The 16,605-nt window shown below is 40.3% G+C and overlaps 1 protein-coding gene across 2 annotated transcripts; it reads left to right on the top strand.

Moving 5' to 3' along the window:
* The first annotated feature begins 1,066 nt into the window (after positions 1-1,066).
* LOC124286452 (N-acetylneuraminate lyase-like) lies at positions 1,067-12,901 on the top strand. Of its 2 annotated transcripts, none has more exons than XM_046722831.1 (11): positions 1,067-1,097; positions 3,752-3,817; positions 4,798-4,868; positions 8,017-8,104; positions 8,391-8,448; positions 8,917-8,992; positions 9,837-9,929; positions 10,165-10,310; positions 10,789-10,914; positions 11,883-11,922; positions 12,039-12,901. In XM_046722831.1, the coding sequence occupies exons 4-11, from the start codon at positions 8,028-8,030 to the stop codon at positions 12,176-12,178; spliced, it is 756 nt and encodes a 251-aa protein (XP_046578787.1). In that variant the 5' UTR covers positions 1,067-1,097; positions 3,752-3,817; positions 4,798-4,868; positions 8,017-8,027; the 3' UTR covers positions 12,179-12,901. The 2 variants fall into 2 exon arrangements, with proteins under 2 accessions (XP_046578787.1, XP_046578786.1); XM_046722830.1 differs by lacking the exon at positions 1,067-1,097 and adding an exon at positions 2,933-3,065.
* The last annotated feature ends 3,704 nt before the right edge of the window (positions 12,902-16,605 follow it).

Here is a 16,605-nt window from a genome sequence, read left to right as displayed (position 1 = left end):
TTCTGAAGTGAGGGTTAGTTTTCTGGTTGGGTTGCGTGTTTATGTGTTCTTTCAATCTGTTGCCCTAGATCACGATTTCTGACATGTCATTGTTCATCCTGATTCCCTAAACGTCAGATAACGCTTTGTCATACATTTGAAGACGTATTGGAAGTGAAGATACTGCAAATCGCAAAATTGCCATAAGACGTCTTGAAGCAGAAGCGTCCCAGTCAGTCCCAGTTGCGCGAGGTTTCAACGACTCCAGAGCAGCATTGTTCAGTTTATGGGACTGGTTTATCCTCATCAACATCGTCCTATGAGTGGTGGACTAAGAGCCACCGCCCCAGCAGATGGTATTGTTTCATCCGGGTCTTTAATGTACGTTATCGGCATGCTACTGTCACCGAGGCTGAGAGGTCTGTTGGAGGAGGAGAGTATGGAACTAAAAAATCAGGAATCCAGAGGCGGGAATTAAGCTCAGAAGACCACTGAGACGTTTGCATCGACGACTGCAGTTGAGCAACACACTACAGGCATGAACTGGCGGCGAGTGTTGGGTCGCAATTTTTTCCCCACGCCGAGATGGAAGACTATGCCTCCACCGAGGTCGAGATGAACGTTTCGCGCCTGACTGTATTCAACAGGACAGAAGTGTGATGGTGAATGGTGTCATATCCTACACACGGATATCTGAGTTGAGGGAAATCTGACAGCAAATCGGTACATCGACAAAATTCTTCAAAGTCACCTTCTTCTGCACTTACCGAAGACTTTGTGATAAAATCTGCATGTCCGTTTTTGCCATAGTATTTTGTACTGTCAGTCAGACGGTCATTTCAGATTATGTTAATATTATAATCTGCAAATAGCAAACTGAATCAGACAGGATATGCAAGTCATTTATCTGTACCATGTCGTGGAAAATGTGTAGTCTAGACAGTTCGCCGCCATGCTCCAGAGCGGTTACAGCCATAACAGTCAGCAAGTCCAACGATATGCTGGAGTTGTGTGTGAAGGGATCGGCTTTCTCCGACACTCCATGCACGTAAACACCCCAGCTTAATCCCATGGAGTTATGTCCCTTATAGACGTTTACTTCCGTGTTTATGAGTACGGTGGGCAGTATTTTCTCAAAGATTCCTTAAACAAACCTATTGTCTTCCTGAGCATCTTCACATGAAAAGAGCATGTTTACCTATGTTTGTACCATCCACGGACAGTGGAACGTTTTCTGGGGTTAAAGATGGGAAGTGTTAAACTAATTCAGGCAAACATCAGTGGTGAAAATTAGTGATTCATGGTAAATAAGCGTGACGACTGTCGACTACATAAGTTAACATTATATGGTTTTATCGTTAGCTGAATGAAAAAAACCCGAACAGATCTTATTAACATCTGAAATAAATATAATTATATAAATTGTATGTGTAATTGGGTTTGATTTTTAGGACTTCGTGTACATAAATATGTATTGATCAACGTAGAATGTTCTGTATATATATTAACGTTTACAGTTGCAGCTGACACACCCTACATCCAACACAGAGCCATGCAGTGTATTGATCGGTGGAAATATGTTGTTGGAGTCTAGTGCTGATCTGAAACACATTATAAAAAAGTTATTTAGAAAAATGAAAGAAATATTTTATAGAAAAATGTCAAAAAGGCTTATTTGTGTAGCTAAAATACTATATTTGGTCGTAAAAATTATCACTCATCACACCCACTCGGTCACCCTGGGTCTAGATTTTCGAAACTCTCTTAGCGCTAAGACAGTCGTAAGTTAATGTTAATGTATGGCACTTACGACTATCGTAGCGCTAAGAGAGCTTCGAAAATCTAGGCCCTCGGCACAGACTTTCGAAGCACTCTTAGCGCTAAGATTGTCGTAAGTGCCATATATTAACATTATCTTACGACTATCGTAGCGCTAAGAGAGCTTCGAAAATCTAGGCCTTGGCCTGTAAGCATGTGAACATTACCATTATCAGTGTGCAGCTATAGCTTTGACAACGCGTTGGTTGAATTGGTTACTGTCACGTAAGGTGAAATTAGGATTATTTACATATGTCAGGGGTCTGTGTAAGGTCCTCGTTACAAAATGAAACCAGTGGCGTTTGTTTAACACGTATGATATGCATCCCCTGAAGGCGCTGTATATTGAAAGCTTTCGCACAATTTACATTTGCCAGAGGGGCACACGAAGTACGTGGTCATGACTACCAGTTGTCAGACTTCCATTTTGTGGAAGCAGCTGTGGCTGAGTGGGATAGATCGTTGACTTCTTGTATTGGCGGGGCGGTGGGGTAGCCTAGCGGTTAAAGCGTTGGCTCGTCACGCCGAAGACCCGGTTTCGAATCCCTACATGGGTACAATGTGTGAAGCCCATTTCTGGTGTCCCCCGCCGTGATGTTGCTGGAATATTGCTAAAAGCGGCGTAAAACTAAACTCAGTCAGTCAGTCAGTCTTGTGTTGGCGATTTGTTTTCTCGTTCTATGAGTTTGGGTTCGAATCCCGGATGGAATTCAACCCCAATTATCTAAATTTGTACCTACTTAGAGGTGTAAAGTAGAATATCACATGTTCCGGACAATTCAGCGTCTGAATGAAATCTTGTAATCTATATTCCTAACTGTGTCTAAATTCCTAACTGTGTCAACGCTTGTCGTAAGGGGCGACTAACGGGATCGGGTGGTCAGGTTCCCTGACTTGGTTGACACATGTCATCGGTGCCAATTGCGTAGATCGATGCTCATGCTGTTGATCACTGGACTGTCTGGTCCAGACTCGATTGTTTACAGACCGCTGCCATATGGCTGGAATATTGCTGAGTGCGGCGTAAAACTCAACTCACTCACCCACTCACTCCTAACTGTGTCTTTACTGTTGGACAGGTAAAAATGTACGAAGCACATCTATTGGTTTGGCCATGACCTACATGGCAACGTAGATATCTATTCTTATCATCGACGTCTGACATTGCATTTGTGTCGCGAACATTTGTGTTGTGTGCTCTCATTACAACACACTACACTGTACTGGCAAACAACCGATTAACGGCTCGAATTTCGTTCGTCATGTCCGTAAGTAGATCGTTTAAATACCATGTTGCAAAGTGTTTACCTTGAAGGCTGATGCCATCAACTCTATGATATATTCTGTTCTTAACGGTAAATCCTAAAAGCTGTCGCATGTAAGTATGTCAGACAGCAAACTTCTCCCACTGACCTAGGTCAAGTGTCCAGACATTTTGCGGGTTATCGGTTCTGTTCTTACTGTTGTCATCTCACGTTTCTCTGGGATTAGTCCTGAGCCTTCTCACGTTGTTAGTACAAATACACATGATCACAGAGATTCGCATATCACGAACACAGCTGGACATTTCCGTTTTCAACAACATAAAAAATGGCATCTGAATGTTCTTTAACAACCTTTATGTGGGTACTTTTCTGTAACATGAACACACGTTCCCTCTGATTTATATGCTTCGTGGCATCAGTGTAATTTAGGGGCGGTGGGGTAGCCTAATGGTTAAAGCGTTGGCTCGTCACGCCGAAGACCCGGGTTCGAATCCCCACATGGGAACAATGTGTGAAGCCCATTTCTGGTGTCCCCCGCCGTGATGTTGCTGGAATATTGCTAAAAGCGGCGTAAAACAAAACTCACTCAGTCAGTCAGTCAGTGTCATTTAGGCATATTCCATGAGTATTGCGAGATCGGGAACAATGATGTTCACATTTGTATTCTAAAAATATACTTATCCTTTCAGAAACTTCAAGATTTCTGGGTCGAGGGAACAATTGCTGCTCCCCTATCACCGTTTAAAAAAGAACGGGTACTGTACCAAATCTTCATGCTCGCTCATGTCGTGTCTTACATTGATTTACGAGTAGATCCACAGTATGGTCCCCATACATTACACACACAGATCACACAAGAAGTTTACGAACAGCTTAATCATGGTAGACTAACTATTCTTTACTGGATGTACACTAATAATATGCAGGTAGAAAAGAAAACAGTTACAAAGTTTACTTCTTGATAAATCATATTTAGTGTCCCAACAAGATCGACTGAATATGAACACCTCAAATTAATCTATCATAAGAAAACTGGAGCACAACGTACTTCGTTCACATAATACCGACGGGGCATATTCAATTTAGGCAGAGGCAAGGCAGAACCCTTTATAAATACTATCGACCTTGAAACTGAACACTTTGTTCTTTGTTGCATCAAGCTTGAAAAGGTACAAATAGCCAAGCTGTTACTGGTGCGCAATTTCCCTCTGTTATCAGCCAACCACAGCTTGAACATACACAATGATGTTGTGTAGTTGTTGCACAGAAGATGGTTTATCCCTGACAATCTCCATAAACATTCACTGACAATCTCCACAAACATTCACTGACAGTCTCCATATTAAACATTTACTGACAATCTCCACAAACATTCACTGACAGTCTCCACAAACATTCACTGACAGTCTCTACAGACACACAAACATACACATGACATGCATACATGCATGCATACATGCATACATACATACATACATACATACATACATACATACATACATACATACATACATACATACATACATACATACATACATACATACATACATACATACATACATACATACATACATACATACATACATACATACATACATACATACATACATACATACATACATGTGACACCATAGACGTTGGGAACAGACTCGGATTAAACCACACTTTCCAACTGAACACAAGCGAGCGACTTGTTGAAAGATCCTAATTTACGACTTTACTTTTTGTTTAACAGCGATCTCAATCCAGACATATTGGACGAATATGTGGATTTTCTTGTCAACAATAAAATCGATGGGGTTTTCGGTGAGTCATTGTTTCGGCATATCTTGAATTTTAACATTGTAGTGAATTGTAGTGAAACTGCGTGCGTGCGTGTGAGCATAGTTTCATGTAAGTCAGGACGTTACCCATCATATCAAGAAATTGGCTTCACATTTGTGTACCCATGTTGGGAATGTAAGTCTGTCCTATGTATCATGTAACTGAAGTGTTTTACCATCCTTTGTATCGCTGCATCAATGTTGCAGGAAGTGTATCAATTGACTTTAATTTGTTCAAAGCAGTTTCCATATTTTGTACCATACGTGGGATGTCATAAGGTGAACAGTATAATCGCCCTTGCATGTTTGTGACGACTGACAGAGGTGGAGTTGGGGAGGCTGAACACCAGGTATCATCACTGACAGTGATTAATGAGCCCGGTGTATTATATAGTGGGAATACTAAACTGAAGTTAGCAGAATTTAGCATATATTTCTTATGATTAAAGATTGTTGACGCTCTGCTTTTGGTTACAACAAACTGTAAACCCTTGAAAACGAGCACTTTGAAAGCCCAGAACAATAGTTACCAGATCCCAAGTTTTGACATTGAATTGATATTATTTACAAATGGTGCCTGGCAATGAATAGAACTTGAGACGTCATCACTTGGACAGACACATTTTTGACTTAAAGAATGGGTTCAGGACGCGTTCGATGATAACGCTGCCTGCCACATATCCAAAGTTCTGAACACTGATAAGTACTATTACAACGAGTAGCTATGTCACCGTGGCCCAATCGGGTTGATCCTTGCATGTAACCTATACTACCGATTTGTTACTTAAGTATTGCAGTATTGGTATACTATTAGTTTGATTTGGCAGCCATCCTGTAAAATATAACCCTATGTGTGCTCGCGATGATTTGTCAGTCACTTTCCGCTATTGTTTCATTAAATGAAATGAAAATACATTCGTACGTCATGCGGCCTACATTCCATAATTATCAGTAGACATTCACCTCCACATCGATAGTTGAAGGTGAGTATCTTTATTTTAAAGACAGGGCATTTACAGCTCCTCAACAACGGACTAATTCCCACTGCAGTTACATGATATACACAACTGACATGACCACTGTAATCGGCTACACAGGTATTGGGTCAGCCAATATACTCATAGCCCTAGTTTGTCCCTACCACACACGGGTCCCCTACATTGCTCTTCCTCTCAAAGAATCCTGATTCCTAAAACAGTTTCACAGTGAAATACTGAAACATCTGATATTATGCTAGGTACGTGTGTACCTTAGTCCCATGAACGACACGATAATTATTGCGAAATTGCTCGGGTATTTTTTTCAAATCAAATCTGCTACGAGCTTTTACCAGAGTCTCAATACATAATTCATTTATTTGCATGTAAGAAGTTTCTTGGGGTAAAGATGAGCACACCTAATGTAATGATTTATGGTGAGTGTGGCAGGTTTCCTCGGCAAGTTAAAGTACAAATATTGTAATCAAATACTGATTAATCCTAATGTCCTCTAATCGTTTACCAAGGAAATGTTATGAAATGATGATTTTATGATAGAAATGGACACACAAATTGGGCAACGAATGTAAAGAATCTTTTATTTACAACAGGTTTAATCACATGTGGTATGAGCAGTATGTTGAGTCTCCCTCAACGTTTATAAGTTTATTTACGCAAAGATTGAAAGATATATACAAACAAAACTGGCTTGAAAACTTTCCTTTTCTACGAAATGTGATTACTATTCATCTTTTAAACCATACTGAGCATTATCTGTCATGTGTCACGATAAAAAAATAGAGTAAGTTTCAGCACGTTTTTTCGCTGCTCATCACATGATTTGTGGATTGAAAAAGGTAGATTATGAAGATAAAAAGAAAAGCTAGATATGCAATATTAATGTACCATGCAATATGAATGTAATGAATACCATTTTTTGCTCGTATGTCCATTATATGATAAACTACAGAGTAAGTACCTTAAAGAAGTTTATTATGTCCATCCATCTATAGATAAACTGTATTCTTTATTAGACTGCAACAGCCATGATATGAATTAGAATGTTGTTACGTTTATATATCACGCTATGAAACTTAGAAAAGAAACGTCGCCATCGAGCATCGTCTGAATGTCATAACTGTATGAAAAGATCATATAAATATCATATATGAAACTGTTCTATATTGTAATACTAGATATTGTACTATAGGCCTGTGACCTTTGAGTATTGTTTTAAGATTGATTGAGTGTTCTGTATTGCACATTTTACGTCCGATTCAACGAGAAATTGTGTAAACAATGGGTCATCTTCAGGGATTGAAGGTTTAAGTGAATTTTGATTTGTACCTTGAGCAAAGCCTGCTGCATCTAGTTGAGTGGATGAGTGTGTGTGTGTGTGTGTGTGTGTGTGTGTGTGTGTGTGTGTGTGTGTGTGTGTGTGTGTGTGTGTGTGTGTGTGTGTGTGTGTGTGAGTCAGTAAGAGTAATATTGCTAACAACGGCGTAAAACTAGAGTCCCTCACTCACTTATAGCTCCAGGTTTATCTATCAACACTGAAAACTGCAACATTTACATACACGTATAGGCGTAAAGACCATAAAAAAACATGGATACTGGATACACGTCTTTGATAAACGTTCGTTCTTCCACCTTCAATAGTTATTCTCGTAAAACTTCCCTTGTCTACATTTATGAAAAGTGGGCTACTTCGATCACATATGAACCTTGGGCGCGTGGAGAAACAACGCCTGCTGCGCCTAGTTGAGTGAGTGAGTGAGCGAGCCTGGGTTTAAGAAATATTTCAGTTTTTCACCAGAATTGGGCTTCATTCATAGTGTCTGTGTTGGGAATCGAACCCGGTATTTCATTAACGACCGAACGGTTCAACCTCTATGCTACCCCTCCCTTTTGTTTCTTGTTTGATTGCTTATCGAAGCCCCAAGCTGACACAATTAGTCTTACATATTACAGCAAGCATATAATCTGATAATATAATCTAATCAAAACCTTATTATGAGTATTTATCGTGTCTTATTCCATGATGTCATGTTCCTTTAAATGACCAATCAACTTGACAAACGCAAACATGCTTATGTGCAAGTATGGTCATCAGTCAACCCTGATGAGTACCGTTCTTCCTTTCAATGCTTCCAGCCCTCGGCACTATGGGGGAGGGCATGTCCCTGACGGTAGCAGAGAGAAAGCAAGCGGCGGAGTCCTGGGTTCGAGCCTGCAAAAACAAGTCAGTGACCTTCGTGATTCTACATTTGTCTTTTAAACGCTCTGCCACATCTGTAGCTACCTGAAATTGTTCGACTGTATTTGTTAGTCTTTTTTCAATAACTGAAATATAGAAATTGGTGTATGTGAAAATGGAATCCAGGAACAAATAAAACAACACATCAGTGACTGCTGTCATACTCCTTCGCGAATAGCTGCAACATTGCTGATGCGGGTGTTAAGCAATGTTTACTCACTCAGTCACTCACTCACTGATACACGCCTAATTACTGATTGTCTTACTGCAGGCTAAAGTACGTCATAATACAAGTTGGCACGGGGGATCTACGATCGAGCAAGGAACTGGTAAGTTTTCGCCCATTGTATATGCATCTATCTATCTATCTATCTATCTATCTATCTATCTATCTATCTATCTATCTAAATATGAAAATATTACATGAAAACGACGCGGTATAGTTCCTCGTCCGTGGTGTGTTCAGAAAGCTTAGAGAACTCTTCACGAGTCTCTAATTTGCATCTTACATGGAGTAATGTTTTTGTTGCATGTTGTTAGTGTTAGCACAGTATTTAAGTTTTATTGCTATGAAATTAAGTAAAATGGATACAGAAATATTGAATCTCCTTATTCCATCACTATTCATATCACGCTCCATATAATTTCTTTCGGTAACATTTGCCTTCAGCAACCCTTAAATGTCGTGAGTTGATTCCAGTAGGATCGAATGATCAGGTTCGCTAACATGGTTGATGCATGTCATCGTATCACAGTTGCATAGATAGATGTCAATCTGTAAACTGTTCCTTTGACAGGCCCAGCACTGCCAGCAGATTGGTGCTACCGCTATTGCATGTTTAGCCCCATCGTACACGAAGCCAACCTCTGTTGGTAAGACCTGCTTTCACATGAACCCCACCCGCCTCTACCCATTATAACTTTCTCCGTACAACGGTGCTGGAATATAAGTTTCAGATAAGACATTCTAATTGTTTGTCACTTTAACATTGTTGGTGTACAAACGTTGGCCTGTAAGTGTACATGTAAGTACTTTATGTGCGTGGACGCACAATCTAACTCCATACAGAATACATCCAAGATGCGAGATGCGCCGTCCACTTTATTCTGTTAGCATTCACTCGTTTCACATGTTTAAAAGTATTTACGTGTAGCAGATGCTACAGTCGCTTCAAACATGTTCATGTGCTAAACTCTATTCTTATCACATTATTCTGATAGCATTCACTCGTTTCACATGTTTAAAAGTATTTACGTGTAGCAGATGCTACACTCGCTTCAAACATGTATCATGTGCTAAACTCTATGCTTAGTGCCCACATGTTTCCGGTTCTCTGATCACGTGCATGTATTGTAAAATCCACCATGTCATGTCTTCACGTGTTTCAGATTCTTTGTTTATGTGCAAGTATGCACGCGTTTCAGATTCTCTGTTTACGTACATGTATTCACACGTTTCAGATTCTCCGTTTACGTACATGTATTCACATGTCTCAGATTCTCCGTTTATGTGCATGTATTCACGTGTTTCAGATTCTCTGTTTATGTGCATGTATTCACGTGTTACAGATGCTCTGTTTATGTGCATGTATTCACGTGTTACAGATGCTCTGTTTATGTGCATGTATTCACGTGTGTTTCAGATGCTCTGTTTATGTGCATGTATTCACATGTTACAGATGCTCTGTTTATGTTCATGTATTCACGTGTGTTTCAGATGCTGTGGTTGACTACATGGAGCAAGTAGCTGCAGCTGCACCTGACCTTCCATTCTATCTCTATGATATCAACTTTATGACCGGAATATACCGTAAATACACCGACATAATTTATGATACTAGTCATGAGAATGCTCAGTAGGGCAGTGTGGTAGCCTAGTGGTTAAAGCGTTCGCTCGTCGTGATATTGCTTGAATATTGTTAAAGGCGGCGTAAAACCATACTCACTCACTCTAATTTCCGTAAGAATCATAAGTACCTGATTTAAAATGATCTCACTAAACACGTCCGAACCTGCATGAATTCAGCAACAGAATTTGTTTCCAGTGGACAGTGACGAGTTCCTTGAGAAAGCAGGCAGTCGGATTCCCAATCTAAGAGGACTAAAATATTCTTGTAAGGAGTTACCAAAATTACTGGACTGTAAAACTTGCTGCGGCGGAAAGTACCAAGTGATGCTGGGCTCCGATGAGGTAAACACGTGATTGATTGAGTGAGTGAGTGAGTGTTTTACGCCGCACTCAGCAATATTCCAGCTATATCGCGGCGGTCTGTAAATATTCGAGTTTAGACCAGACAATCCAGTGATCAACAGCATGAGCATCGATCTGCGCAATTGGGAACCGATGGCATGTGTCAACCACGTCAGCGAGCCTGACCACCCGATCCCGTCAGTCGCCTCTTACGACAAGCATTGGTTACTGAAGATCAATATCCTAACCCGGACTTTCACGGGTCTGTGAGAGAGAGAGAGAGAGAGAGAGAGAGAGAGAGAGAGAGAGAGAGAGAGAGAGAGAGAGAGAGAGAGAGAGAGAGAGAGAGAGAGAGAGAGAGAGAGAGAGAGAGAGAGAGAGAGAGAGAGAGAGACTGCCAATGCAACGTAAAACAATATTTTAACTTTCGCCCATTACGTACACATCTAAGTGGTCGCTCCTTTGGTATATGTTATAGCAACTCCTCACAGCGCTGTCTATTGGTGTAAACGTTCCTGTCCTGAACGGCTTCGTTGGGCCTACATTTGACAAACTCCGTACCGCGTTTCGGAAAGGAGATATGGACGAGGCTCAACGGCAACAGGTTTGGAATTATCCCTGACACTGCTTGGTCATAATTTGGAACACTGAACATTTTATTTTATTATTCATAATGAATGTGCTAGTGTATGACATATTAGATGGAAATATGATATTACCTTCAAAGTTGGATTAATAGACTAAGTGTTCTCTGTCAATTTGGGTACAAATACTTTTGATCAATAAATATTCATTACTTTTCACACAAAAAATGGACAAGGGGCTTCCGTTTGCTTCACACGTTTAGAGAACTTCAATGCAAATCCTTCTGACACACATTTAATGATACTGACATTTTATAGAGAGACAATATAATCCGCCAACATCACTTTCAACAAAAAGTATTGTATTTCTACTTCCACGGGGCCATGTGTTTATAAAGGCCGATTGACCTGAATAACCTTCCGGTAACACATGATCAAGCTTTTGTTTGGGCTTCAGTTCAAAACACATCTCTAGTGCACTTGTTATGGGAGCTGTCTAAATGGGGATTTGGTGGCAGGTTCTGTGTTCATTGTGGGTCATTCTTCCGGTCGTCATTATTCTATTTAGCTACAGCACCAGTTACATTTTTTATGTAGAATTGATTTTTTCCAAAAAGAAACTGTAACATACCTCATTACTAATGGTAACTGTTTCTGATGTACTTTATATTTTCTTTCGACCCTCGTAATAACTATTCGTCAACTGATTTTGAACAGAATTTAGAACAAAACGTGCGTTTTAGCATAACAAAATGAGAAGTCTGTCAGGAATGTTTTGTTTCAATATTGCAGAAATCGTTAAAGAAATAACAAATGTGCATTTTTATTTGAATGTAATTTCTAATAAAAGGTATATTTAGGTTCTTGTAAAACTGACATATGTGAGTAAATGCCCACGTCTATCTCTTTGTTTTGTAGTATGCATGACAACGTTTTTATTCGCTTAGAAGTCAATATGTTAACGATATGAAAACCGTTGGTGTTTCAGAGGATTGCAAGGCAGATTGTAGTGATAACTGCAAAACATGGTAAGTGTCCACAAAATCCCGTGTCTAACACAGAGAGTTATACCTGCTAATCTATCATGAATAATTGTAACCTTGCAAGCACTATTAATTGGTAATCCATCTATCTTGTGTTTAAGGAGGCGGGATTCCTGCTGTAAAAAGCATAATGGAACTGCTGGGATTGGATCTTGGACCTGTCCGTCTTCCACTTCTACCAATCACAGCACAGCAGAAGGAAGGACTTAAGAGAGATCTGAAAAAACTTGGTCTCCTGTAACTGGAAAATGCACCTTCGATCATACCCAGATATTTTGTCCTTCATATAACCGTAAACTACGTTTATAACGAACTGACGGATATAACGAACTTTGTAATAGTTCCCGACACTTGTATATTTTAGTCGAATTTGTATAAGGAACTACGGTTTTAACGAACTAAAATTAGTGGAACCTTCCAGTTCGTTATTAACGTAGATTACTGTATTATACATGATCATAGTATTTCATACAAACCTAAAACGTACGGCTTTTCGGGCCATAGCTTTTTTGCAGTATTACATAATCTATCCAATGGTATGAGGTAGAGAAATATGAACTGATCGTATTGTTAACATGCTGGTTAAATGCCATGTGTGTTTCATACACTCATCGTCCTCCTCTCCACATTGTCAAAAGCTTTGCCTTATTGAACAGGGAATTCTTGTCTCAAGAACAACTTTCTTCTCATTACCGACGGATCAGGAATAAATCTACAATTATCACAATAATAAATGTTATGCTCTATGATTCCAGGTCACACTGACTTGCCTTTGTTTGTCTCTGGGCAGGATACTCTCTTCGTGGTTATTCATAAGCACATGTGCATGATCTAGTCGGATTTGTGCAACCGAATCTGCTTATGGAAGAGATTTCCTATAACCCTGGAAAAGGTGTTATGCCACATACTTAGTGGTATTGATATGTGATTCCGACATTTCCGAAATAAACGAGGTTCTGCAGGACTTTACTATTTTACTATTCTATTTCTCTTTAAGGTTAGTCATTCTTTTATATCGTAAGCCTGATATTATTGGCATAAACGGTCGGCAAACTGCTTCTTGGTCCAATTGTTCAGCTGTCGTGATCCTGTCTCTAGACACGTGAAGATCCGGGATAGAATTGGTCTTCAGCGCCCATGTTTGTCGTATGAGACGACTGATTGGAGTCCGGTCTTTGACCTGGTTGATGCATGTCATCGTATCGAAGCTCATAGTGTCAATCGCGGATTGTCTAATCGAAATTTACAGAGTTGAGTTGATATTGACTTTACGTCACATCGGCATTATTCCAGCCATATAGTGACGAGATCAAGTCTGCATTCATAAACATTTTAAGTACAAAGTCCAAATGAGTTTTATTTTAAAAGCATATATATTCATTACATTATTATTTAAAAACAGAAATTGTCATGGCACCAAATTCAAAAGCAAGCAATTCGTTATTCACATTATATAGTTACAATTCATGATACAGGTCAACTGCCTTTAGGTAGTTAACAATGAGATGCCCGCTCACGCGGGAAATGAGATCTTTTAGATTTCTCGCATCATGTTGTGAATCCCTTGCAGTTGAAAAGTCCGCACAGTCAAGCAGAACATGCTTGATGGTGAACACCTCTTCGCAAGAGACACACGCGGGAGGTCCATCTCCATCCGTTTTCGGCAGACTGTGGCCAATACGACATAGTCGTAAAAATACCTCATCACGTCTTGACTGACAACCCAAGTAGGTATAACCAATTGTTGGATTTAATTCATGAAGTTTATTTCTTCCTACTTGGGTGTCCCACCTGTTTTGCATAAGGTCTCAAGTATAACTTTTGATAGTGGGTTTGAAGTCCCTGTACGGGATCAGCAGTGGAGATAACGGCTTGTCAAGAGCTGCTTTAGCTGCAGCATTGGCCTTTGTGTTACCTGCTATGACGACATGACCCGGCAACCAGCAGAGGACGATGTCACATTGGCCATTAGAAAGATCGTTGTAAAGTTCTAAAATCTCCAGGATGATAGAGTGACTTGAAGTAACATTTTGAAGTGCTTGAAGGCAAGATAATGAATCTGTAAAAACTATGAAGTTTTTTTGAATGGTTCTGCTGTTTAATATAGCTCAAAGCCGTGAAGATAGCTTTGGCCTCAGCACTGAAAATGGAACTATTCTTGGGAATCTGGTGGAGACAGTCTTGGATCCAATGACTGTAGCACTGGCAACTTGGCCATCATCCTTGATATATATAGCAGGAAATTGCTGAGTACGGCGTTAAACTAGACACAAAAACGAGATCTGAATAAACGGTTGTTTAACACCTCACTCAGCAATATTCCAGCTATATGGCGGCGGTCTTTAAATAATCGAATCTGGACCCGACAATCCTCCAGTGATCAATATATCGTGAGCATGGATCAGAAGGAGACCTCACCAGACCGTAGCTAAAATACTTCGTTCTTCAATCGTTAAACGTTTTGAACATTGGGGGGTTGGGGGTGTTGTCATTCATTTTTAAACATTTAAATAGTATGTATTCATATTAATTGACAGTCGTCCCAAATTCCGCGTTAGCATCGATCTACGCAATTGGGATACAATGACATGTGTCAACCAAGCCAGTGAGGTTGACCACCCGATCTTGTTAGTCGCCTCTTACGACAAGCATGGGTTGCTGAAGATCAATTCTAAATTTACGGGTTTCTGAATAAACGGATCACAACCTTTCTGCTTTCAGGGTTTCATGTATGGGATTGTTGCAACAAAATGTCATATCAACTCATATCAAAGCATTGTGGGGCAGTACGCCTATTTCTGTATTGAGCTAGTTGTATTTGCACTATCAAAACTTTTACTTTAAGTCATTAATAAATTTTATAACTGGTTCCGTGATATAAACGACACATTATGGCAACAGCTACAATTCTGAATTTCGTAAATTGACCATGCATGATCCTTTTGCAAAAGTAAACTCAAAATATGACAAGTAATATAAACTCTGTCAAAAAAGAAACGCAACCCCTGTCCTCAGATATGAAAAATTCGTTTGAATGAAGTTATTGCTTCCAAACTAAATTTTATTCGAATGTATTGAAATGATACACGTAATTAATGAAGATTACCATCCAAACAACTGCATTTGTACGCATAAGTGTATTTTATTGCTTATTCCGTCACAACGCATGAAATGACCCTCATGGTGACTTCGCACAAAAAAAACACATGCAAATCATGAAAATGGCAGTTAATGTAGGGGTGTATAAAAAGCCCATGTGCTTTCGTATTATATTCATTCATTTGTCGCCGAAAAGCTGTGTTAAAATGCCACGATTGAGTGCTGCCGACCGAAATATCGCCATTGGTCGTGTTCAAGCCGGAGAAAGTTTTGGAACTGTTGCACGGCACCTAAATGTTCACAAAACAACGATATCCCGACTTTGGAGCCGCTACAACAACTTCAATTTGACCAACGATCGCCCGAGAAGTGGAAGGCCAAGAATCACGACCCCCTTCAAGATCGGTACATCCGGGTCCATCACCTGCGTAATCGGCATGCCCTACCAACCGTGACTGCCACACAAATACCAGGTTTGAGGAGAGTGTCAGCTCAAACGATTAGGAACCGTCTGAAAGAAGCGGGTTTACGTGCCTGTAGACCAGTTGTTGGACCTGTACTACGCCCCTACATCGACGCCGACGACTCAGGTGGTGCAACAACGTAAGGATACGGACTTTACAAAACTGGAGGCGAATCTGGTTTTCTGATGAATCACGTTTTCTTTGCAACGTCACGACGGAAGACAGCGTCTGTATAGGAGACGTCATATAACGTTTAGCGCCCATCTGCGTCCGACAGGTGGACAGATTTGGCGGAGAAAGCGTTATGGTTTGGGGAACCATCTCATACAACCAGAAATCTGACTTGGTGATCGTTCCAGGAACCTGACAGCCCAACGTTACATCAACCACGTGTTAGAGCTTCACCTTCTCCCGATTATTGACCAACAGACACAGATTTTCAACGGGACAACGCCCGGCCTCATACTGCACGTGCAACAATGAACTTTCTGCAGAATTCCAACGTCAATGTCTTGCCATGACCCTCTAAATCACCAGACCTCAACCCTATTGAACACCTGTGGGATACTCTGGATCGACGCGTACGTCAACGTCAGCCGCCGCCACAGACGCTGCAACAGCTCGCCGTTGCACTGCAGGAGGAGTGGGAGCCATTCCCCAGGAAAGAATCCGGCGTCTTATCCGTTCTTGTCCAAGGAGATGCCGTGCAGTGATTGCAGCGCGTGGTGCTCATACGAGATACTGAGACAGACGCCCCCCTGGTGACAAACTGGTGTCTGTGAGATGACTTTTGAAATGACAATTTTAAACATGCCCATCTGGGTTATTATTCTGCCAAATTTCAGACTTCTGTCTTAAATAATAAAAATGCCGTGTCGTCCTAAAACTTCAGATCAAAATCTCTAAAATACAGGGGTTGCGTTTCTTTTTTGACAGAGTTTATATTCCTGAAACCACACATGATGAATACATGAAGTTGTATAGAGACTGATATTTTAATATATGTGATCAAAGATATCATTGGAATGTATATATTATAAATTCCCTTATTCTTTCTATGATTCTCTCCCCATGTATATTGTTAAAATATTGAACTATCCTTTGC

The sequence above is a fragment of the Haliotis rubra genome, unplaced genomic scaffold (assembly GCF_003918875.1).
Source record: "Haliotis rubra isolate DU_JTF1 unplaced genomic scaffold, ASM391887v1 Scf383, whole genome shotgun sequence".
Taxonomy (NCBI): domain Eukaryota; kingdom Metazoa; phylum Mollusca; class Gastropoda; order Lepetellida; family Haliotidae; genus Haliotis; species Haliotis rubra.
The sequence above is the reverse complement of the archived record's forward strand: the minus strand, read 5'-3'. Positions and strand labels throughout refer to the sequence as shown.